Source organism: Clavispora lusitaniae (genome assembly GCF_014636115.1).
Source record: "Clavispora lusitaniae strain FDAARGOS_655 chromosome Unknown tig00000185_pilon, whole genome shotgun sequence".
NCBI classification, from domain to species: Eukaryota; Fungi; Ascomycota; class Pichiomycetes; order Serinales; family Metschnikowiaceae; genus Clavispora; species Clavispora lusitaniae.
This window is the reverse complement of record NW_027093979.1, coordinates 132,510-156,319: the sequence shown is the minus strand read 5'-3', so window position 1 is coordinate 156,319 and position 23,810 is coordinate 132,510. Positions and strand designations below refer to the sequence as shown.

Genomic DNA, 23,810 nt, shown 5'->3' with positions numbered 1-23,810 from the left:
TTTCAAGGTTCCGACGTCTGTTTCCATCTGATTCTTTCCGCTAGGAAAGCTTTGTCCTTGTACTGAAAGGTGGAGGCAACATCATTATTCCCCACTTTACTCCTCATTACTGAACAACCGTCATACTTTGTTCGCCGGGCATTTTCCGCTGCTTTTGTTCGCCAACGTTCAGTATCCGTCCATTAATATCCATCTTCATTGAATAATAGCTTCTCCTGTTTCAGTATTATCTTGATCTCCCAGCATGGCCGCTAGTTACTCCGATATGTATCCCAAGAGGAAAATCGAGTTGGAAGACATAACCAACTGCCACAAAAAGCAGAAACTGGATAAACCCGCATACTACCCGACACAAGAACGCCTGCCCTCGCCTTCATCGCCCCAATCGGTATCGCCAGCCAAACCCCGCCAGAAATCCGTCTCATTTGAGCTTTCACGCAACCAGCACTATGAAAACTCGCCCCTTTTAACTCCAAAAGACGAGGACTATGTCTCTGAGCCCGAGGACGTTGCACAGCGGAACCTTGACTCCAACCCCGATTACATTTCCTTGTGTGCGGCGCAAAATCTCTTGTGCGAGACGAAACGGCGCATCGAATCGGATCTCGAGGAGCTTTCACGGCTCGGTGCTGCTGCACGTCATGGCTCCAAGCTGGACTTGGTGGATTTCTACATGCGGCTCATTTGCCTGAACGACTCGGTGCCGGGCCAGCATAAGGTGGTGCGGGCGCCCACGGTGGATTGGGGAAAGTACCACCATGCCATGAGCAACGTATCGTGCCACGATACTTGCAACGATAACGAACAATCTCTTTTCCGCACGTTGTCCTTGTTCTAACAGGGCCGTGGAGGAGACTCCTGTATATTAGTCGGTTATAGATTCATCAAAGTTTGAAAAAGAGTAGTAGAAAAGGGTAAGGAAGAAGCAAGAAGAACTCTTGAAGTAGCCAGAGGTAGAAGCGAAGATGCTGGCGCTGAGACGGTGTAAGCCAGCTCAAGATCCGGTTTATTGAAGATCTCATTTATTCAAGATCTGACGTATAGACCTGCGCCCGTTTTCCGGACCGTTTCGCCTCGTGACCTTACTTTTTGTCCTTATCCTCGTCCTCCAGGTCTGTCACCAAAAAAGCATCCTGGTTGACCGGAACATCGGAGTTGAGCGGGACCCACCGCTGATTGCGGTCGCGTGTGGGCAACTGCGGTGGGTTTTCGTCCATGGTAGCCTTGTTGTGGAAGTCCGACGCCAAAATCTCGGGGTCCTCGTCGAAATTATGATTAGGCAGGTTGCTGTTGAAGGAGGAGCCGCCCAACGCACCGAAAAGCTTTGGTTTTTGCCGAGGTGTCCGTGGCTTCTTTGGCTGCTCCTCTTCTCCGGCAATCTTGCGGGAAAGACCGGAAACCCAGCTGTTGATGGTGGTTTTCGCCTCCTCGTAGCCCTGGGTGAACGTTTCCTTGAGCAGCTCGAACTCGTCCAGCGACTCGTCCTGGTTCTGAGGCTGCGGAGGGCGCTGCTTCCGCGACCGGCGGCGGTCCTCCTTCTCGAACTCCTTCTGCAATTTCCGGGCGAGCTTTTCATCGTCGGTCAACGTCAGAGGGCGTGGCGCAGGCGCAGGCACTGGCACAGGCGCAATTGGCTCGGGCTTGAACGAAGGGTCCAGCAAGTACAACAAGGCGTTGAATGCCGGGTCCACACGGCCCTCGGACGCAATCAAAACTGCCTCGATGATGCGGTCTTCGCTGCTTGGGAAGGCGTCCTTCAAGTCCTTTTTGATCTGCGAGAGCGGCGAGAGCGGGCGCATGGGCGGCGGAGGGGCGTCCTCTTCCGCTTCTTCAGGCTTGGACTCGGCAGCTTCAGCCTCGGCCTTTTCCGCCTTGGCCTTTTCGTCCGCCTTAGCTTCGTTTTCTGTCTTTGACTTCTCGTCTGTCTTGGCCTTCTCGTCTGTCTTGGCCTTCTCGTCTGTCTTGGACTTCTCGCCTTCATCGGCGCTTAAGGTGTCCTTTCCAGATTGCTTGTCTGTTTGTTCCGGGTCCTGCGTCTTTTCTGGGGCATTGGCCAAATCCTCGGCCGAAGCAGCCTCATTGGCTGGCGTTGTGTTATCAAGATCCACTGGTTCCATCGATGCCATTGTCAATTTCTCTTTCATGTTGGTGGTTATAAATGATCAATAAGGATGTGGGGGGTCGTGCGGGCGCATATAAGGGCGCAGTATTGGGTGCAGAATGATAGGAAGACTAGACAACAAGAAACCAATAGCAATGAAATAAAAAGGTTACGAAAGATGAAAAGATGAAAAGAACAAAGAGGACGAGGATGTTTATAGGAATTGAACAGGAGAAACGATTAAGGAATATTCGTACGATAAAGGAATATTCGTTCCATGAATGGAGTAGATAAGACAGACGGGTCAGATCCGGGGAAAACGTATGAAGGCGAGAAACCACACGGCTCGACAGTTGATAAAAGGAACGAAATAATTAGTGAAAGAAATACGGTGGTATAGCGTCAACAGCACCAAATTTGAGCCTGAGTAATCATTGTATCAAGTTCAGTTGATCAGCCATAAATGAACTTCACGTACTGCGAAGATTGAGATTTGACATAATATTATTCGGTCCTACTCTTCTGTAAAAAGAGTGGGGATTGCCTTCGATTTTTCAATGTAGTGTCCAGTTACCCTGATTCGTGCCGCTCTGCCATTGGGTTGGCAAATATATCAAGCAAGTAAATTGGCATAATCTATGAAGCGGTTATACAGCAACACCAGTTTATTTCTTCTTCCATGTTTCGTTTTCCGCTTTTTAGTTTCCATGACATCGTCAATAAAGAGACAACAAAGAAAGTGAATGTAATTATTGAGAAGCAAGAAGTCCAGTCACTATTGATCACAGTGAAGTGATATTGTTGTCCTACTCAAAAAGAAATCTGTATGGCTAAGCTAGGTTCGTTACAATCTTTAAAACACAGTTAACTGTAGAGCCAACATTTTCCCTGGGCATGAGTAAGGTCAGCGGGCTCTTTCGATTTTAATCTCGCGTCCTTACTATTCCGAGGAGAATGATCTTCTTATAGCGTGGCCATCCTTCATGACTGTCTAGAATGAAAGGCTGAATGATACAGATATTGCCCCAAAAATAAGAGCAACATGCTTGCGATAAAACGGTCGAGTCGGACATTGAAACTCTTACATTTGCAAAGGCAGTGGCATGTATGTAAGGTTGCGTCGAGGTCCAATATTGTTCATGTATACCAGAGTCTCTTTGGGTCTCTGACTGATTACCCGATGAAAGAAAAACTGTACCAGGAACTTCAACAAAAGAACCATACCTAGTAAGACTCATCTTATTACAAGTCTGGTAGTCACTTGTTCGTCGAATCATCTGATGGAGAAATCGATGGAGCTTCATCGAACCCTATCAAGATTTTCTGCTTCACCTTGACATCTTATCTCCTTTGTCGCTGGTTACTAGATTATCCTGCACCATCTTACAAAGATTGTACCTATCCTAGCCTGTTGGTCATTTAGATGCACCTGTATGAGTCGCATCTCGTATCGTGAAATTTAGATTTTTGGTGCATCGGCACGGCTAAACTTTCGAAAACATTTGCAAATAGATGTTTTATGGAGAGTTTTCAGAAACAGACATGTCTCGAGGGGAAAATGTGTCGCCAAACGTAAAGTCTGACGGAAGACGATAATTTTTCTTTTTTCTTGGCCACATATTTACGACGTGGACGACACTTCTGTACATGACTACATGAGTCTTTCAGAGCCGTTCCATTTCAAGTCAAAAGTGACCCATTTTCCAGGTTTTCGCCTATCTGCTTCATCTGCTTTTAGCTTCCTTCAGCAATGCATGCGGCACTTTTTTTGTACATTGTTGCTGCTGTTGCTGCTCAGTTGGGCATTTCTGCCTCGCATGAATCTACTTTGCCGACATCTACAGATGACACTTACCAAGGAAAATTTGAAACGGGCATGTCTTTCGGTTTCCCTCCGGAACCAATCAATGCCACATTGAGTGTGGATAACGCTTACATCGATATAAACCTCTCGATAGGAGATCACACTATTTTCACGCCAGCCATCTTTGAAAATGACTCTATACTGGATTATGGTGACGTTGAGCTTGGAGGCTTTCGGCTTCACAATTTCAGTGTCGGCATGGCAGTTTTCATGGAAGGTTCAATCGTTGGTCTCGGATTACCCCGAAGAGCAGATATCATCTCGCCGCTAGATGCCATGAAAAACGCCGGCCAAATCAAAAGCAGGTCCTTCTCTTTCAAGATTTCTGACGATGACGAAGGTGTTTTGTTTGGTGCTATAGACCATGGCATGTACCAGCAGCCTCTCCGAAAGTACAAAATGTTCAATGATTTGGCGGATGCCAAAGCTGCTCGGCCTCCAACCATTCTTTTGGACGGCATGGCTGGTAATAACTTTCTGATCACCAGCCAGACCGTAGTGGTTATTTCTGACTACACTCTGTTCAATTTAGATTATTATTATGGGTTGCTTGACCATTTCAATGCCACACTCGACTTTAATGATTCATTCCGCCCGGATCCACTAATTTCATGTCTGTACATGAACCTGACTGAGTATATCTCCTTATATTTCAGTGGAGACGAGTATCGGGTTCCAGAGAAGAACTTTATTTCATACGCAAGAGACGATGAAGGCAATATCACCGGATGCAGATTAAGTGGGCTGTGGCAGGAATACCACTCCATGACGCTTAGTAAGTCCTTGTTTTTGAATGACCTCTACATGGTAGTGGACTACGATAACGAAGAGATTGGTTTGGCTCCGTTGGCGTCTGAGTCCAATCCAGAAACCATTGAGCAACTTTCTACAGGCGTCCCACTGGCCACTGAAGCCGAGTATTTCTCCTATTCGACTGGATGGACTACCCAAAGGAGACTTCTCAGTTCTGCTTTGGTGTACTCTTACACTATAGCCCACCCAACATACCCAATGTACACGGGCAGACGTTTGAAGGAAAGTGCTACGGAGCCATTTAACACAGCAACCAGTTCAGCCAGCTCAGCCCGTTCAGCCAGCTCAGCCAGCTCAGCCATAACGTCTTCATTTGCCTCGGCCCCACTGGAACAAACATCCACTAGCGATGGAAAAAATAGCACAAAGGCATCTTCTTCTAAGGGTTCTGCCGATAAGAAAACTTCTGGCGGACTTCTTCTTTTTCTTGCGTCTTTTGTTGCTTTGATGATGATTTAGGAAAATGGTCGCATGAAACTGAAAGCTAATGGTGTATGTTCCTGATATAAAAAGTATCAGCACATTTTAATTCTGACTAGGTGTACATACGATCGAAGACTGATGTAAATATGTCCGCTATTTAAGAGAGCTCATTCTATTAAGGCAGTCTATGCCTGATATATCGTTAATCTGTTAAATTCGTAATTATGATTTTCTGGGAGACAATCTGGCTATGCGTTAATATTATTTTCTGGGAAACTTTCGTCTTTTTCCTTTCAATGGCTGTTGGAAATCCCGATATGTATACACTTATCTGTCTTTTCATCCTCTGTTCCATCTCCAATTGGACATCTGCCGATGTGCTAGCGACATTTGTGATTATAGAGACGTTCGTGATTAGAGAGACATTTGTTATGTAAGACATTTCATCCAGACATCTATCCACCAACCTCTACATTTCTTAACAGAGCAGATCGACATTTGCGTCCAGATGGTATTAGAGCCCTAGAAAGCAAACACCCGTGCACCCCATGCACCAACACGTGACCATCCTCCATCGCATAAAAGGCGCTTTTTTTCCTTCCTTGACCCATTGATAGATATTACTCCGAAAATTGCTAGAGCTTTGTATCACTACGCCATTGATAATAAAGTGTGGACAGCGGAGGCATATAGACGGCGGCCGCATTTGCGTGTGTCTGGCTTTTTGTCAGAGACAGAATGGGGCCCCCTACAACTGTAAACTTTCGGATTCCTTAAGACATGTGTGGCTTGTATTTTCTGACAGATGATGTCGTCTGGTTCGGTGGGGATCAAATTACTGTGTAGTGTCGGTGATAATGGTTCCACTGAATCGCCATGTTACCTTCGTGATTTTCACATCTTGAGTTATGTCCTCTAACGGCTAGCCAAAGTGTTTGAGGACCGGCCAGTCGCTTAGTCTGACTATGCTCGATCTGTTTAGACTGTTCAGTCTACCTGTCTGTCGGTCTGTTCGATCTGTTCGATCTTTGTTCATCTACGTCCAATCTTCCAACCTGATTCTACACCGTTTCTCTGTATGTCTATTGCTGTACAGCACTATGCAAGCGGAATAAGCTTTGTCAGCGAACACGCTATTGTCAACGGATACGCCATGGCAGCGGAATAAGCTATTGTCTCATCTTCTCCTTGGTTTCCTTCAACTCTTGTTTTCTTCTGTTCAAGTCCAAGATTTCACACTCTTCCCACACGTGTTTGTCGTGATGGCAGTCCACCGACGAATTGGCGCTCTGTCTGATGAGGCACGTCTGGTAAAGAGCAAAATATGCGGCACATCTGTCTCTCCATCTCAACGGAACCTTGTACTTTTGCAAGTCATCTTCGGAAACTGGGCTTGTTAGTGGGATGCAAAAAGATTGGGCGCTGCGGGCCTTTGCAAGACTGCCTGGGCAGAAAAAAACATACGAAGGGGTGGAAACTCTGTCACGGCCATTATAGGTGTAGTTTGAACTTGAGTTGAGAGGAAGTAGGTTGGTCTTGTGTTGGCCAATGGGAGGTACGGTGTTAGAAACCGGGCTGTGTGCAGGTGGACTCTACTATTGAACATCACAAGGAATAAATGAAGAATTAAAGAAGAATAAAAGAAGAAAGAATAAAGAATAAGGAGAGTAAAGGGGACTAAAGGAACTACGGCACCTGGAAAGGCGATCCAACGTAATCGGAAATGAATTGTGGTGGTTAAACAAAGGTGCGTCTTTTTCATAGATTGCAAAGTTGAAGGTTAACGGTCCAACAAAACTTGGCTCTAAAGAGAAACAGCGGTAATCTTCAAATACCTTCAGCCCAACGTTTCGACAAGTGCTCAAACAAATTTTTCAAACAACTTTTCAAGCAGATATTGAAACAAATTCTCATATAAACTCCCAGTATTTCTCTCATGCTAGAAACTTCTACATCTTGACAACTCCATTCTTGTACATCTTCACATCCAGACCAGGCAATGAAAACGGACATGATACGTCGGTATCTCTACTCTCTAGTTCAAACTGTTGTATTATGCAATATGAATATTCCGAATCAGTGTTTCTCGAGTCTCTGCTTCAAAGCCACATACTGACACTCGTAAAACTGGTCCTTGACCGTACTGCAGAAGGACGTGCCTTTGTTAAGGCATTTGTAGTAAGCAATGTAATGAGCGGCACACTTGTCTCTGTTGACGAAAGGAACATCGTTGTCGTCTAACTCCTTTGCGGAAGCTGCTGGGTTAGCTTTTGCGGTTTGAATAGAATAGGCAGGAAGATAACATACGGATTGCGGGGAATTCATAGGCTTGAGCGGATTCAGCCATGATGGATCAGTAGGATGTTCAGAAAGCGAGTTTTTTGTACTTCACTTCATTGGATGGAGGAAAAATGTCGCGCCCGCACCCACTACAGAGAGAGCGCGACATTTGCGACATTTACCCATTTTCCACTTTTCCAATGTCGGAGCGAAATGTACTGATGTTTATTTTGTCATGTGAGCGCTCACGTGTATTACACCCATTTGTGTTAGCTCAAGGAATGACAGGCGAAAATACTCACCTGAGCTCAAAATCGACATGCGGCTGACTCTGGAACTTGGGCCGATTGCCATGATGAGACCATCGCGCACATTCCAGTCTGATAGCAATTTGTGCTTTGGCTGAAACGTATGGGTAGTGTCCTGCACACACTGCATAATCTTTGCGGCTTCCGGCTATCGAAGCCCGAAGGTTAATCTTAAACGAAATAGACAAGTGAGAAACCATGCATGAGGCGCCAGGTCAGCTGACTCGTAAAGGCTCTAGATGCTGAAACTGGAAGTTCTTGGCGACTGCTGGTATATCGTACCCCTTGTTCGGATTATTGTCTTTGACCAGTCAAGCAGGCAAACGAACCAGCAACGCAACTCAACCAACATTTTCGGTGTTCGCGACCCTTTTCCGCGATGCAACCATGTCATAGATGTTGTATGTGAAGCGAAATGTGCCCTGTTGCAGGAGGAAAATACCCAAACCAATTAAGGTTTATGCTACTGCGCATGCACGATGCGGAACTCAAGAGTTCGTCATGCGTGACGGGCCGGCGTGTGCATACATGAGAAGCGCCTACTTTGGCCGCTTCTATGCCAGGGTGCACACTCTTGGCTACACAAGTCCAGGCTAAAGCTGCTGAAAATCTCAACCTTGCTGTGGACAATAGGCACTATTGAAATATAGATCGAACTGCCTCGGCAATGGCAAAGGCTGAAGTTGAAATTGGCTCAACCTGAAATCTGTACGTGAGATTTGCTTTAGATCTTACGAGTCTGGCCGCCAATCTTATATTGGGCGGAACTATCTCAGGCAGCGCTCGCGCGAAGAACATTTTTCTTCAGTCGCAAAGATGGGAAATGTTTTGTCAGCGGTCCCATTGTCGATGTTTTGAAATTTATTCGGTTTAAAGTGGGTCATTAAAGTTGTCGCTAGAACGGCGTCTTTGTCGTCTAGTGTTTCTAGCAGCCCGGCGGGGTAATCCTCGGCAGAAGCATCACATGCGCACGCTGCTAAATGTGCAGACGCAAGGGCAACATTTGGTATGTATCTCGGTAATGTTCTTGGCGTGCAGAGAAGCCTAGGGTCTACGTAAAGGTTGCATGGAAGTTGCGGCTGCGCGGTAATTTCTGACGCACCACCTCACAACCTGAGATTGTGGAGACATCTTTTGCATATAGAACAAGACAAGACATCGCAGTTCTTCAGGGGAAGACTCAACAAAGAGAAAATATCAATGAATTGAACAGATATGTTTCAGGCTTGCAAACTAACTACATTATATTTTCGTTCAGACGCGAAAGTACGCCTAGAACTAAACTCTTACAAAACTGCTTGAAGCTGATACATTCAGCTACTGTCCGTATACTTCCGACATTTGTACCGGAAATCAAATGTGTCCCAATGCCCTTACGGGTGCTTCTGTTTTGATTTCATCCACACGAATAAGGAATCTCAAAGCGTAAAGTGCAATCGGCCAAGATGAATTCGTAGAACGCCCTGGACTCCTCTGACGCGGCCAATGACGAAAGAATATTTCGCTTGTTTAAATTATTTTTTTGGTCATTGTGGTGCTAGATTCCAGTTCCTCCAACCCTATGGACTACTTGTTGGGTATTTTCTTCTCTTTCATAATAACAGGATCCCTTTCAAATAAATTCTAGCTTCCACGATTCCTCAATGACGTCGTCGTACGCATTCGATTGAAAAGAAACTATATTACATGCATTGGAAAAAGTGTAAACTTTCGAATAATGAATGTTAAAGACAAACAGATGTGGGGGACCCGCCTCAGATAAATTCATGCGGACAATACGCGTAAGCGAGATCGCCTAAGTAACATCAGCATGCATATGCACTACGCCCGCCTAATTATAGCCGTATCCGCGCAGCCCAAATTTCGGGTTCAAGATGAAATACATAGGAATCAAGCAGCAAAAGATAAGGTTGGAGATCGCACTCGACTAGAATCGGAAAAGTGATGAGGAAGCCAACCTTCACTTTGGGCTCCCCTGGACGTGCTTTTAGGCTATACAAGGAAGGACCTTTTAATACTGCAGTGTTCTGTTGAAGACATTCCCGTTGTGTTTGTTACATGAACCTGTCTCCGCCAAACATGTGGGGGGGCTGGAAGCGTCACTTTCAGAGAAGAACAAAGCCAGAACGACCTGGGCCCTTTCTTAGGTGGAGAGAAGAAAAATACAATGCAGGGCTGCTACGTACGTGTGAAATATTTCAATATTAGCCGGGGTCTTGTCTATTTGGGAGTGAATGGAGTGCATCTTGTAGGCCATGGTAATGTGAACAATGGCAGCATCATGGCATTTTCAAGGGGAAGATCGATTGGCATTGAAATTTAACCGATACCTAAAAAATCGTAATGAGTTCATGATGGCTACATGGGTTATCTTCGTATGGGTCAAATATCGTCTGATAATCGTAAATCCAACGCTAGACAGCTGTGGAAGCAACATAGTCTAAACGAGGACAGCAATTGCACGTGTTAATGTACATATTCTTTGTTATCGTGGGGCATAGGAGCACAAGGATGAAAGGTTATACATTACATTTCAGATGGAGGTCCTAGACGAGGTGCAAGCAAGATAAGCAATTGGGCGCTCTCTGCTGCGAGAAGTTGACGATGATTGTGGCGAGGGCGCCGGTAAATTTCCAGAGAATGCGGGATACAAAACATTTGCAGGTTACGAGCGCAGGGGCATATTATGCATTTCCATTCTAAAGGGCAGATGCATGCACAAGGACAGGAAGCCTTGCAGGGCCCGCGCGCAGCAGCTGCGGTGTAATCCAGCCTTGAACTTGCATGTATTGTTCATGTCACAAACTCTCACTCGTGCCATATGCACGAGTTTTGCTTCCATCCTCCACCTCCAGTATATATAAGCTATCCATTTCTCTTTGGGAGTAGGGGTCTTGTAGATAATCGTCTCAAATCTTTTCGGTGTTTGCTTAGCCGCTTCCCACTAGTTCACTACTCTTAATTCCACTTACAGTACGCTAGTACACCTGCTTCTCCTACCTGAAGCATTCTTTCCTTTCCTTCGAAGCTTTTGACGATCCAATGCTGGGCCCCAAAGTCAAGTTGCCCTCAATTGCAGAGCTCACGCAAACAACGCTGCCCCGGCCGCAAGCGAAAACGTCACCTTTGCAAACTCTGGTTCCCGGACTAGAGCAACCCACGCCTGAGAGCCGAAAAGACAGCAACATTGTGCCTCCTTCTACCCCGGGGGGGCTTCCGCTGTTCCAGTACTACTCGTACAACGGAGCTGGCCACCCGGCTCCTTTCTATCTGCATTCCTACTACCAGCCAGTTTATTATCTGCCTCCGATGGTGAACCGCAGCTTCAGTGCTCCAGAGAATAAGCCGGTCTATTCTGTGCCTGAGGTGATTAATAAATCCATCAACAAATGCCATCGTTGTGGTACCACAGAAACTCCCGAGTGGCGTTCGGGCCCCAATGGTCTTCGTACGCTATGCAATGCCTGTGGGCTTTTCCATGCAAAGTTGGTGAAACGCAAAGGAGCAGCCATTGCGGCCGAGGAGGTGCTCAACAATAAGGTTTGCAAAGGCAAAAACGGCCGCAGGGTGTCGGTGAAGAAACAGGCGATGGAGGAGTCCAAGAAGCGCATGCGTGAAGCACAAGTGACGGAGCTTGCACCTATTCCATATGTTGGCGCTGCTTCAGACCCGGTTTCTGGCCATGCTCCTGTCGCTTCAGCGCCACCTGCGCCGGATTACGTTTACCACACCCGGCCGGAGGTGTCGGGTCTACCCATTTTCAGCCGGTATCCAAGGGTTTCACTTCCACCTCCAGTAATTAATGCTCCTTTCCAACCTTTGGCTGGGCTCAGAAATTAGGTGTTGGGTAATATCGGGGATATAGGGTTAATTTACTGATTTGCTTAGGTTGCATAATACAATATTTTTGGATGTTTAGTGTAATGTAGCCACACAAGCTCTGGCTCTTGGGCTTTTCCAGCCCACACCTTCTTGAATATGTAATGACAAGAAAATCTCTACGGTGATGAATACAAATTACTCATCAAACTACTACTGGAACATAATCAAGATTAGCACAAAGCAACTCTTCTGTACACCATGGCAAAGGGCCAAATTTTACCTTTGGCTATCAAATGGCCCCTGGCATTGTTAACGGTTTAAATTGCCCCGAGGCGAAAGAGTATTTTTCTCTGCCAAACCTAGATCCACAATAGCTTCGGCTCATAACGGCGCCTCCGACTCCCCTATGTGTTACAAACAATAAGTGACGGCGGTCATCTCTGGCTACTTTGGAAAACATCAGTTGATCGTTTTGCTTCGGTAGCAGAGTGCCGGTTTACCCCTTGGACAGAATATCCACTTCTGACGAAGACAGTGTCACGTTCTCTTCTATCAGTAGTAGCACTTGCCTGGAAATTTTACACAACTGCATAACAATAGATGCTGGGCAGCATGTTGCTGCTCTTGAATTTCTTAGGCGTTCAGATGATTTTCACAAATAATAATCTTGTCTGGTTCTAGAAACTTATCTTGGAAGATTGCGGCGGGCGGCTTCATCCACTTGATACCAACATCTTCGTAAACGAGATGATTTTGCCCAGAACGTGTCTAATGTCCAACAACTAAAATTCTTGCTCTTCTCCCTTATGCGAAAACACCTAAGCGTACTACGGCAAAAGCCTAAGATGCGAGTCAACAGCTTCAGATTCGGGGAAAAAAGTCATATTATGTGTCATTTTCTTTCAGACGGCCCACATTGTTTGTAATATTGAAGCCGAAAGTAAGATGGGACATTAATATCCCACTTTCGTTTGTACCACGGGCCATGCGTCGATATCTTCTCGGTCGTATATTAAATATACTTTCTTGTCCTTCTAAATCGATTCATTGCTCTCATTTTTTTTTCCAATAGACATTCTTCCTTGTCGGCTATGTAAGAGCTCGTAGCCACATATATCATATTGACTCTCGAATAGCCTCACCACTGATGCTCTTGAGATACACAGCACTGCATGTATATGATGCTTCCTGTTGGATGTGCATATACACAAGAATGAGTCGTATGACTATGGCTTGTACTTGCGTCGCAGATACTTGAAAGCCGCTATGTGCAAGAATCTTAGAATGATGGTTTCATTCGGCTATCTTGGGAAGCAAAAGCGTGACTAGGTAGGAAAGAAGAGGGCGGATCATTCTGGAAACATTTACGAGCAAAATTTCATGCTTAATTATTGCGCTCCTGTCGCTTTGATTTCGCGTTTAGTTACCCCACTGCACGGTGTTCCGAAAATCTAGTCTAAATATTGCCCGCATCGAACCTGCAAAGGCTATGCATGTACCATGCATTAGAACTATATCTATGTGCCTGCACTTTCAAACATACGTATTATCGGCTATGTGCCACGGTCTTGCTTAAATTGGTCATTTTAGGTTGCCGAAGGGAAAATAATCCACAGCTTTGCAATATCATAAAACACTCACAATTTTCATCAAACAGGCTCTTCAAAGTTCTGAGTTACAGGTACTATTTGAATCGTTCCGAGGATAAAGTACGAACAAAGTTTCACAAGTGAATGCAAACACGAAAGATGTGGACTCTCATAATTAACAGCCAAGGCGGGGCAAGATACTAAAAGGATAGTATTGTACCTAAACAAAGATCTTACATGTGATGCCCAATTGGCTCTGTACAAGAATGAAATTTTGGTCATCACTATAGGTGCGTGTATGCACGACTGCATGTCTTTTGACTTCCGACGTTTGTGGAACATTTCAGTGATGAAACTAGGCACAAGGTTCCGAAAGTGAAGTATTTTCCTTCTTATTTTTCTTTCCTTTCAACTCGCAATGTGTTCGGAGCAAAGATGTCCATCTGTATTTCCTCATGAGCCACCTTTTTTTTTATTTTCGCACGAATTCAACGATGAACTAAAACAGAAACAGGTTCGTTCCACTCACAAGTTTCGACAGTGATGACAAGTACGGAGTTGTTCAATGATACGGCGTTTGCGTATGCGCATGCTGCACTTGTATCTCGTCTCGAATTTCAAGTACTGTTTGCACCGTATTGCATGTAGAATTGCATATGTAACTCCAGCGCGCATGAATTTGCGCTTCGAGAACCCGGTGTTCGAAAGGTAGCCATGTATTGTCATGCAAGATCTTGCAAGTGACCTGTTCCATACACAGGCTAGGGTTGAATCTTCTAATGTGATCCGGCGCCCTCACTGATTTTTGTTGTGTTCAATCCTGCTAGGGAATGCCTAAAGGTGACGAAATGTTTTAAGACGAAATTGATGAATCTATTTCTCTAAAGACTTCAAGACGGATGAAACACCATCGAAGACATTGTCGAATACTCCTACGGTAGGCTTATGCTCTGTGTGGTCCCAGTCTGCATCTTTGAACACGCCTGTTCTCACCAAAATGGATTCCCAGCCATTTGTGTTGGCACCCCAAATGTCAGAAAGCGGATTGTCACCCACCATGAAAATCTGCGAAAATGGAGAGTTCTGGGGCGCTTCATGGAGCTGCGGCATGAACCCATGCGGCTTGTGCCCGTTCAAAATCTTGTTCCATTCGATTAGTACGGAATGGGCGTAGTTGTATTGAACTGGGAAAGGTTTCCCAAAAATGGTGCGTTGAAGATTCTCGTTGGGTCCTAAGCGGTTGGTCTCTCTGTAAAGGCGTTCAATGATCATTCTGAAAGCACCTTGCCCAAAACGAGGTAAGTTGTAGTCATTTGCCCACAAGTAGTCGTTGTTACTGAAGGCTATTGGCACGGCCGGAGTTGGGTCACCCAAGCTTTGTCTTTTGGTGCCGACAATGCCGCCCTCCGAGTTCAAAAGATCGCTGACGATCTGCATGTCTGTGTTCATGTCTCTTGGGTCGTTAAAGACCAAGATGGAGTCAACCGGAGTAGACAAATCCACATCCCGGGCGTATTCAGCAAACTCCGCATCAGTGAAGCGATGGTGGGGCGAAACAGCCGGATCTTGCCGCACAATATCTATTGGCATAATCACGTCTTCAAACCCGTATTCTAGTGCCACATGCCGAGAGTTATCCTTGGCACCGCCTACAACCATAACCCTTTTGTACTTTCCGGTTTGGGCCCACGCTCTCATGGGGGTATGGCTTTGCACAATTTGGAGAGGGGAGATTTCGATATTAAGCCTATTGGAAAGAAACTCTACCCTAGCACGTTCGGATACACCGCCGCCGTTGGTGAGCAAAATGAAGGGGATCTTCGCTTGGTTGAGCAAAGATAAAGCATCCCTAGCTCTTGGAATTGGCTTTGAACCTCGAAGAAGCACACCGTCAATGTCGAAAACAAAGGCCGGCAAAGGCGACAGGTGCGATAGATGGCGTATAAAGCGGAAATGGGACGGTCTGATCATGCGAAGAACAAATGTGAGATGATACCGCGAGGTGAGAGAAGCGCGCGGTAGCGAAATAGGGACGCATCCGCATTCAAATCGCAGGTGCAGCATGCGCATTGCGACCATTGCACCACAATAAAAATAGATGCCTAAGATAGCCCAGATGTGACGTAGATGCATGCATCAAAAAAGAAAAAAAGATGAAGCGAGAACGAAAATCGGCTGCTCCGTCGTTGTCGTGTAGATTTTGCCTCTAAATCCTGCGTCTTTGCCACATTTTCTTTACCTATGGTGATCTCCTTGCCTTGATGTTCCTTTAGGGTTGATATATGCCTTGGTGCTCCTTTGGTGTTGATACTGCAATCTTTATTCTGCAAATAAATATGAGTCTATGCTGTTTCTACATCATCTGCGGCCAACCTTTGCAAGATGCCGCCCACGCCACTTGCCTGGTGCCCCTCTTCGACCTCCCAGTCCGCTTCGGACTTCTTGGATAAAACCTCGCATGCGTAACCGGCAATAAAAAGCCCTGGAGGCCGAGAGCCCAAAGCCTCCACTGCTGCTGCAGTTTTGCCCAACGTAGTTCTAATAACTCTTTGGTCTGGACACGAGGCTCTTTCCACAATGGCAACGGGCAAGTCAGCGTCCCATTTCTTCTCCTGTATGAGCTGAGGAATCAACTCTGTGATGCGATGCAATGCCATAAGGAAAACTGTCGTTCTCGAACGCACGAATTCGGGCAAATTAGGTAAAGCTCCTCTGCGTCCAGTGCCGGTGCATATAAGAACCTGGTCCGCCACGTCACGATGGGTCGCTGGAATATTTGTATAGACAGGGGCGGCCAAAGCAGACGTGATTCCTGGAAGGACAGTTGGCGTGTAGCCATGTTGGGAGAAAAAAGCGTACTCCTCGCCTCCACGGCCGAAAATGTATGGGTCGCCCTGCTTGAGGCGAACAACTTTCTCTCCTCGTTCTAGACTTTGTAAGCCCAACTCTAAAAGCTCCTGTTGCGCTCTTTCGGCGTTTCCGGGGAACTTGCGTGCAATGAAGAGCTTTGTCTTTTTCTTTGGAATGAGGTCAAGCACCTGTTGAGGAACTAGCTTATCAGCAAGAATCAAATCAGCGGAATGAATTTCCTGGAGCGCTCCTAACGTCAACATCTCCACTGACCCCGGTCCTGCGCCCACTAGAGATATGGAGCCTCCGATGTTCTTTCCTGTTAACTGCTTCTTGCCAACATCGCTGTTTTGTGCATAATTCTGCACAAGATCATCCACCAGAATGTCCGCAAGTTTGCTTAATGGGTAGTACTCGACAATCTGAGAAAGCCAGCGGCCTCTCTGTGTGGCTCTCTGCTCTTCTGTTGTGTTGAACTCCTCGACCAACGCATTAAGCTTCACCGAATTAACAGCATCTTCATCGTGCCCGCCGACTTCAGAATCGTGTTGCTGGATGGCTGTTCGAAGTTCCCCAACACGCCGACAGATGTCTGCAATGTTGGGCGGAAGGGCCGAAACCAACTCCCGCCGGAGACGTGCCGCCAACTTGCATCCTTTGCCCGAAGTGGTCACTCCCAATTGGAAATCGCCTGCTGTGTAGGTGGAAAGCAAAGTGAACGTCGACAATTCTGCAGAGTCAGACACGTTCACGGGGATGCGGAGACGCCGGCACTCGACGGAAATTTGCTGTTTGAGAGCCGCCTGGCTCAAGTCCAAAGTGACAAATACTCTGTCCACAACGTTTTCAACTTCGTCTCTGCCCAATGTCGTGAGGAGCTCCGAGGAGTACTTTTTCCGAATCCACAGCACTCGCTTGCCTTCTATATGGTCTTGAAGCGAGAGCGGAAACGACTCGAACTCGGCATCATGCACAAGAAGCGCTTTTGCTCCGCTGTCGAGAATCAGATTGATTCGGAGCGCCGCGATGTTGGAGTTGCCCCCAACCACAAGATGGGTTTCGCCTTTGCAGCTCAAGGACGCCAACAAGTTCATACGATGGAAATACAGTGCCGATTGGAAATTCGGGCTGGGCCAGTGATGGGTTTTGCAATCGTGATTAGGAAAGCCCACGTGATATGATGTGGTTACATGTCGGAAGAGTCAGAGAATGGATGAGAAATCGCGAACGAGCAGAACTGCCATGATGACTAGAAGGTGAAGGCTCTACTTGAATTTGGCGTTCAGTACATGAAGACCACACATGACTTTCATAGTCGGTAATTTTTCAAAGAGCTGCTCGAAGGCAGCTTTATCACATTTTGCAGTCACGTTCTTCAGTCACTTAGGCCATCAGCGAAGTGTAGTTTAACAGTCTGCAAATAGCCGCTTCGACAACTTCTCTACTGATACCACATCCTCTTTACTAGCCATATCCTCTTCACTGATAGTCTCATCCACGTTACGGATAGGCGCATGGTTATAATTGATGAATATATACAGAACCATGAAGAACATAGGACGAAGACGATAGCAAATATCGTTAAAGGGGCATTAAACTCTCTCTCCGACTTATGCTCTCAACAATGCGGTCGATGCTTATTCGAGACTGTACGTCCATAAAAAATATATATGTAGCTTATATGTCAAGCTTCCAGATATTCGTCTATATTATTAGCACCAACACGATTGTGCATATGGCCAATTTCAAAGTTATCCATCATGTACAATTGAACTGCACTTTGTATCTTTAGTGCCCCAGCTTCATACAGTCTGTCTTGACAAAAAACCATGCGTTGAGCAGTTTCGAACCTTCGCGTCAAACAAGACTAATCTGTCAAGTGCCGTAAACCTTAAGTTACATTAATGTACTATGCTTATTCCTTAAGCAGAAATAGTTAGTCAAACAAGCAGTCGAATGAAGACTCATGTCAATTTTTTCGTTGCCTAGTGTTATTGCCATGTGATTCCATCGATAATTTGATCTATTTTGATCTGACTTGTTAGACTGAATACAGTATGCATCGTTTCAAACGGATCGGTAAAGTGATGCAGAGCAATGCACATATACGCACGAAGATCCTAACCAAGGACAGTAACCATTGCGAAAAAAGAGGAAAAAAAATAGATTGCGACTTCGAACATGACAATCGAAACTGTGCTTCGCAGCTAAAGGTATTTAATATTTAATACGCAAACCCATAATACTGCAGAACAGAAGGGATGAATAAAGTTGCCTATTATTAGTCAACCAACATAGCTTTGGAGTCTCCTCTTTTCTCGTTTAAACCAAAAGGTCTGAATCAGCCGTATATGTGCGTTAAACCTCAGCCACCTGTGGTAAACTGGGCAAAGACAGTGTGGATGAAATTCAATTAAAATGAAACGTTGCGTCAAGTTCACTTTTCCTTGGCAAAATGTAACCAACACTAGTTGAACCCGCTGTGCTTTCAAAAGTACTGTATCAAGATGTAGTGGATGCGTTATGCAGAACGTACAATCTGCTTGGTCCGTCACTAAAATAGGACTCAACGACTGCAGATGTGCAAGTGTCCAAGAGGACGAAAAGTACTATTCTAAAACAGTTTATTGATTTCGTGAAGGTCTACTATTGTAGTCTTGTCTTGTACATGCGTCCAATGAAAAGCAAGAAAACCATAGGTTATTTTTCATTCTCGAAGGAAGGGTCCTGGAGTTTTCATCATTTGTACTTTGGTGGTTCCGTTCATCATACGATTATACAATGTACCGATCACCCACGTTTGGAGTAAGCTAATTAAGAGCTTCTGGGGGTAACTGATGATACAATTATAATATAAAGCATCATGGTTGTGCATTCATTTCTATTGCACAGATTTAAGGGTTGAACCCTAAGATTCGGATACTTTTAAGCGGAAGCGAGTTAAACCAACACTGTTTCTCGCATGTGAAACTTACACAACCTTAGCCTTTGAAGTTTTTTCTTGTATTGAACCCACATGATTGGAGTTATTCATTGATAGCAGGAGATTGAAAGAGAGCCAAAAACCTGATTCCCAACTGGTATCATTAGCAAAGCCTGATCTTTGCAAAATTTTTGACTTGAATGCCCATGATAGTATATCTTCAGCTTGTCTAAGATAAAAACATAGCTGAAGAATATTGCTACTAATGTTTGAGCACAAAATCCGAAAACATGCCTAACCTTTCAGAGGATTTAAATTGAACAAATCACAGAATATTACAGAATTATGTATGTGCAAATCGCTTCTACTTTCTTTTAATTGGTTCGCAAGGTGCCTACAAAGAAGGATTTTGAAGGAAGTTGACATCTTTGATTAGTTCTGGTGCTTGTACTAGATTTCCGTACCACGAACGTATGCTATTCATAATTTACACTAGTGTTATTATTACGATAACTAAAATCAACTTGTGCTCAGCAAGTAGTTTTACCATCATATATAGGCTATCATTGTTTTTTTAAGCCCTGTGATACAGAAACATTTGCGTACTTTGAAGTCATCAAGTGGCATATCACTCGTTGAGAGAAAACATCATTCTGACTAAATACAGGAAATAAAAAAATAAAAAGAAAAAGCTCCAGTTTGTTAGTTCCCTATGTAGTTAGAAAATCTTACAATGTGCAAATGCGTGAAAAATCGCAAATTGCCCAAGACGGCTGAATTTCCTTGCGATGTGCGATCACAAAAATGAGCAGCCAAGTAACAACAGAAAAGTCTTTTACGAAAACGGTTTCAAACGTTATCTAAAATACTCAACACCAAAAGTTGATTGTTTGCATTCGGATTTCGGGTGACTATCGGCACTGGTACGAAACCTTGCGAAAAATCCATATAGGAGGGGTGTGCGCTATTGTTCTTGGAAACGATATACCCGGCATATCAACTGAGACAAGAAGTGGAACATTCTTTTAGCTTCCCACACCAAAAAAAGAAAACTCCCGATCTCCCCTCGAGGTTTTCCTTCAGTTTTGGCCATTCTTTTCTTCTTATATTTCTTTTGCTGTTGCGTCGGCTAAAGTTGCCTGGCTGCTTTTTTGTTCGTAGATTACGAGCTCATACCAGCTTTCTAAACATCTTGATTGCTGACGGAAAATGTCTTAGGCCAACGGTAAAGTGGCCAGTTTATTTTAAGCGTCTGTATGCACACCACGCAAAATTTATCTGGCGACCCATCGTAACCAGAACAAGACTGCAAAGTCTCGAACGAGACACAAACTGCCGTTTACCAGTTTTGCCTGATCTCAAATGTAGTATTGGAAAGGGGAAATACCAGAAACCGTCGGAAAGAAAAAAACTGTGCTTGTATTTTTGTGCCACACGTGATGCTGCAAGGTGCGCACCTCATCATCGACACATTTGTGGCTAGTGCGATATCATCATTCATCTGGGTTTTTTATTTGCCATGGCACCTAAAAGACCACTTGGGATCGGCAAAGCCGCCAAGGCGAAAAAACAAAAAAAAGAGTCGACGGAAAATGAATCAGTGGGAGAAACGGCCGCTTCAAACGAGCTTACTGTGGAGTTGGATGAAGAAATAGAAGCAAACGATGCCGTTGCCCAATTAAAAGCGTTATGGAAAACATACTTCGCTTCGGAAGACAAGAGCGAGTTGATGCTCAACGGGATCATCCACGAGTGTGACCGGATCTTGCGGAAAACTCACAACACCAAAGAACAAGATGAAGATGATGAAAAGATTGAGCTTTCCGGCCGATTCTACGCCATCTACGCCCTTGCCTTGTCGTCTTTGGCCTTTTACCACACGGAAGACCTTAAGAAAGTGAATGATTTTTTCGCCGAGGCCTTTGACAGAATCGAATCGGGCCGCAAAGCATTCCCGGACTCTGTGGACTTGGCATTTGCGGAAGCCAAGATCATGATCAGCCGAATCCCGTTGGTGGAAGTCAGCCAGTTGCTTGTAGACAGTCGTGTGGGAAAGGAAAGAAGCGATGTTTCCAAGTCGTTAGACGCATCTTTGGCCAAGTGGGAAGAGGCGCAGAAGCAGGCTGTAGCGCAGAACCATTTCCACCATTACAATGCAGAGAACTTTGATTTCTTGCAAGCTTTGGACGACTTGTTGGATATGGTGGACAACTTTGGGCAGGAAATCATGGAAGGCGAAGATAGTGACGCCGAAGAAGACGAAAAACCCCACGTTGAGTTGGATGAGGGCCATCCATTGTTTGCGATAAAACTGCTGGACAAGTACAACTTGTGGTGGCGGGAGCAAACGATTGCTTTCTTGGACCACTTGAACAAGAACATCGAAAACGCAAGCGCAAAAGAGTTGCCGGCGCTTGCTGTCTTGAAACGAGAATTGTGCAAGCGTCTCGGCCAATCCTACTTGATGGAAGCAGAAGTTCCTGCCAATGTATTCACAACATTGAGCTACTACTCTAAAGACGCTAAATCTCTCAACGGGCTCACCCGAGTGGAGGCTCAGAAAATCAGCCAGGACTTGTTCAAACGAGCTTTAACTTACTTGAAGCAAGCCCAAGACGAGCAGGAACCAGAAACTTGGGTCAACGTGGCAGAGGCCATGATCTCGTTGGGAAACACTTACGAAATCGACAGCAAGGAACAAGAAGAGACTTACAAAGAGGCCGAAGCCATTTTGGTCAAGGCAAATAATGCCACTAACGGCAAGTATGAGGACATTCTAGAGAATTTGATGCAGGGCTAGACAATACAGGGGTGCACTAGTGATGTACATTACGTAGATGAAGCATGTAAGATGGATGGGCTATGAAAGAATGAGTAGGTGGAACAAAATCAACATGATGTGATGAGGACACAATGATACAAGAGCAGAACGGTATGATTAATGATACAAGGAATGCACGACAAGTCAAGATCGATGAAGACAAAATTAGCGTACAGATCGATGAAGACGACATTAGCGTACAGATCGATGAAGACAAAACTAGCGTACAGATCGACGGAGGCAAAATTAGCGTACAAATCGATGGACAGGGTAAATCAGCGAACACATCAATGAACATGGCAAGAACAGTGACTTTACCAAGAACCCGACAATGCATGACTACTAGCGACATAGAGTGAGTGTATTACTAACATGAGTGACTGTACTTGGAGTTACACGCGAGAAACGATGGTGCTTTCGCTCTGGAGCTTTGTGGCGTTTCTTTCGTGAGCACTCTCTTTGCAAAACTGCAAGCCTGTGCAGAGATGGTCTTCGAGCAAACGGTGCTTGGCACAGAACTTGCCGTGGCAGTGGGAACAGTCGCCCACCATTCGGAGAGGTGCCAGCGTGCAGCTCTGGAACAGGCACCGGTTCTTCTTGGCCTTCTTCTTGGGGGCACTCACGGTGGTCGGCGCCAACCGCGGAGAGGCCACAGGGGTATCAGAGGCGTCGCTCATGAGAATGACTGTATAGTTGCCAGTGGCTGCCATTCCAAACTCTTCGAGAGGCTTGTACAAGGGCGTGAGCTTCTGGCCATTGTAAATCAACTTGTAGTCAGCGGGTAACTTGACGCCGGGAGGACATCCGACTTTGACGGAGTTTCTCAAGTCCTCGACACCAGAGTTGTCGGGCACCGTCACGGAAAAGGACGTTTCTGTAGACAATCTAAAGGTGATCTTCATTTGTGGACAAGGGGGCGATAAGACCAGCAAACGGCAGGGGGGAAAGGGAAAAAGACGAGGGAGTAAGGTTTTTTATTTTCTAAACGCGGCACCGCAGACTTGAATACGCTGTAATTCAAGCCGGACACCAAAGACAGAAATAAAAGGTATGGGCAGAAGGAAAACCGAATAGCCGATAAGTAACTAGATAGCTTGCCACCTAGTGCGCAGGTCACGTGCTTATCGATTGCGCGTGACCAGAGGCAAAGCAAGAAAGGTACGGGTCCGTTCAATCGGATGTACGGGCGGACAAAGAGAGGCAAAGAAAGATGTACGGGCCAAATATGTACGGGTGTCCTTACAGACACAAACCATGTCAGAAATAATAATCAGAAGTGTATTTCAGCTCAAACTTTATTATATTTTAACTAAAGCAAATGTATTTTCATATACACGACAAAGACGTGGTTCGTTTCCTGCTGGTAGCAGTAAATGCATGAGCGGCCGACAGGTCGATTCCCGAATCGATCTCCGGTCGGCCCAGATTGCGTGAGCATCTTGCTTTTTCGCGGCAAGTGCACACAGCCGAGCGGCGGACCTGCACACAGGCCCGCAGCGCCCGCCCGTTTGTGGTTAAGGTTCCTCTGTTACTTCTTAGTGGACATTAGTCAGGTTTACTTGTCCACCGGTTTGTTGCTCAAGGATGCAGTATTGGCCTTCAACTTCAAGTTGGCCGGGATTGGTGTGGCCAAGCACACCAGAAGGAAAAGGAGAATGGATGCGAGCTTCATAGTGAGGGTGTAGATGGGAGTTGGAAAGATGGAGCCTGGGAAGATGGAGCTTGAGGATCTTGAGGATCGGAGGATCGGACGCTGGGAAATGCGGAAATGAGAGAAAAGAATGGTGTGGGTTTCCAACCTAGAACTGCTGGCAGATAGAGACGGTGTTGTTGTTTTCGTAGAGAAAAGCTCAGCAAAGGAAAGAAGGTGAAGTGTTTGGGAAAGCAAGTGGTACTTGTGGTGAGTATAAATATTTGCTGAAAAAGGCTCACTTGGAGCCTGCACGTTTAGCCGCGGCGCAGGTTCGCGAAACACATCCCTCCAGACCCATCTGCCTGAAGGGGCATATTATGGCG

At 45.6% G+C, this 23,810-nt stretch overlaps 10 protein-coding genes across 10 annotated transcripts; 4 read left to right on the top strand and 6 right to left on the bottom strand. All coding sequences in view use genetic code 12, as the record gives it.

The window, feature by feature from the left end:
- Positions 1-244: 244 nt before the first annotated feature.
- On the top strand, positions 245-838 carry FOB63_003748 (uncharacterized protein; the record flags this gene model as incomplete). Its single annotated transcript, XM_002614708.1, has 1 exon — positions 245-838. The coding sequence occupies one exon, from the start codon at positions 245-247 to the stop codon at positions 836-838; it is 594 nt and encodes a 197-aa protein (XP_002614754.1).
- A 244-nt stretch (positions 839-1,082) lies between these two features.
- Positions 1,083-2,144, bottom strand: CUE5 (ubiquitin-binding protein; the record flags this gene model as incomplete). The annotated part of the gene is made up of 1 exon (XM_002614709.1): positions 1,083-2,144. The coding sequence occupies one exon, from the start codon at positions 2,142-2,144 to the stop codon at positions 1,083-1,085; it is 1,062 nt and encodes a 353-aa protein (XP_002614755.1).
- Positions 2,145-3,851: 1,707 nt separating this feature from the next.
- FOB63_003746 (Eukaryotic aspartyl protease family protein) lies at positions 3,852-5,237 on the top strand (the record flags this gene model as incomplete). Its single annotated transcript, XM_002614710.1, has 1 exon — positions 3,852-5,237. The coding sequence occupies one exon, from the start codon at positions 3,852-3,854 to the stop codon at positions 5,235-5,237; it is 1,386 nt and encodes a 461-aa protein (XP_002614756.1).
- A 1,133-nt stretch (positions 5,238-6,370) lies between these two features.
- Positions 6,371-6,693, bottom strand: FOB63_003745 (uncharacterized protein; the record flags this gene model as incomplete). The annotated part of the gene is made up of 2 exons (XM_066102352.1): positions 6,371-6,588; positions 6,666-6,693. The coding sequence occupies 2 exons, from the start codon at positions 6,691-6,693 to the stop codon at positions 6,371-6,373; spliced, it is 246 nt and encodes an 81-aa protein (XP_065958295.1).
- A 584-nt stretch (positions 6,694-7,277) lies between these two features.
- FOB63_003744 (uncharacterized protein) lies at positions 7,278-7,548 on the bottom strand (the record flags this gene model as incomplete). The annotated part of the gene is made up of 2 exons (XM_066102351.1): positions 7,278-7,456; positions 7,509-7,548. 2 exons carry the CDS (start codon positions 7,546-7,548, stop codon positions 7,278-7,280), a joined length of 219 nt encoding a protein of 72 aa, XP_065958294.1.
- A 3,283-nt stretch (positions 7,549-10,831) lies between these two features.
- BRG1 (GATA-type transcription factor BRG1) lies at positions 10,832-11,629 on the top strand (the record flags this gene model as incomplete). Its single annotated transcript, XM_002614711.1, has 1 exon — positions 10,832-11,629. One exon carries the CDS (start codon positions 10,832-10,834, stop codon positions 11,627-11,629), a length of 798 nt encoding a protein of 265 aa, XP_002614757.1.
- A 2,444-nt stretch (positions 11,630-14,073) lies between these two features.
- FOB63_003742 (uncharacterized protein) lies at positions 14,074-15,333 on the bottom strand (the record flags this gene model as incomplete). The annotated part of the gene is made up of 1 exon (XM_002614712.1): positions 14,074-15,333. One exon carries the CDS (start codon positions 15,331-15,333, stop codon positions 14,074-14,076), a length of 1,260 nt encoding a protein of 419 aa, XP_002614758.1.
- A 209-nt stretch (positions 15,334-15,542) lies between these two features.
- On the bottom strand, positions 15,543-17,144 carry MET1 (uroporphyrinogen-III C-methyltransferase; the record flags this gene model as incomplete). The annotated part of the gene is made up of 1 exon (XM_002614713.1): positions 15,543-17,144. One exon carries the CDS (start codon positions 17,142-17,144, stop codon positions 15,543-15,545), a length of 1,602 nt encoding a protein of 533 aa, XP_002614759.1.
- A 3,348-nt stretch (positions 17,145-20,492) lies between these two features.
- Positions 20,493-21,773, top strand: FOB63_003740 (uncharacterized protein; the record flags this gene model as incomplete). Its single annotated transcript, XM_002614714.1, has 1 exon — positions 20,493-21,773. The coding sequence occupies one exon, from the start codon at positions 20,493-20,495 to the stop codon at positions 21,771-21,773; it is 1,281 nt and encodes a 426-aa protein (XP_002614760.1).
- A 413-nt stretch (positions 21,774-22,186) lies between these two features.
- Positions 22,187-22,696, bottom strand: FOB63_003739 (uncharacterized protein; the record flags this gene model as incomplete). The annotated part of the gene is made up of 1 exon (XM_002614715.1): positions 22,187-22,696. The coding sequence occupies one exon, from the start codon at positions 22,694-22,696 to the stop codon at positions 22,187-22,189; it is 510 nt and encodes a 169-aa protein (XP_002614761.1).
- Positions 22,697-23,810: the final 1,114 nt, after the last annotated feature.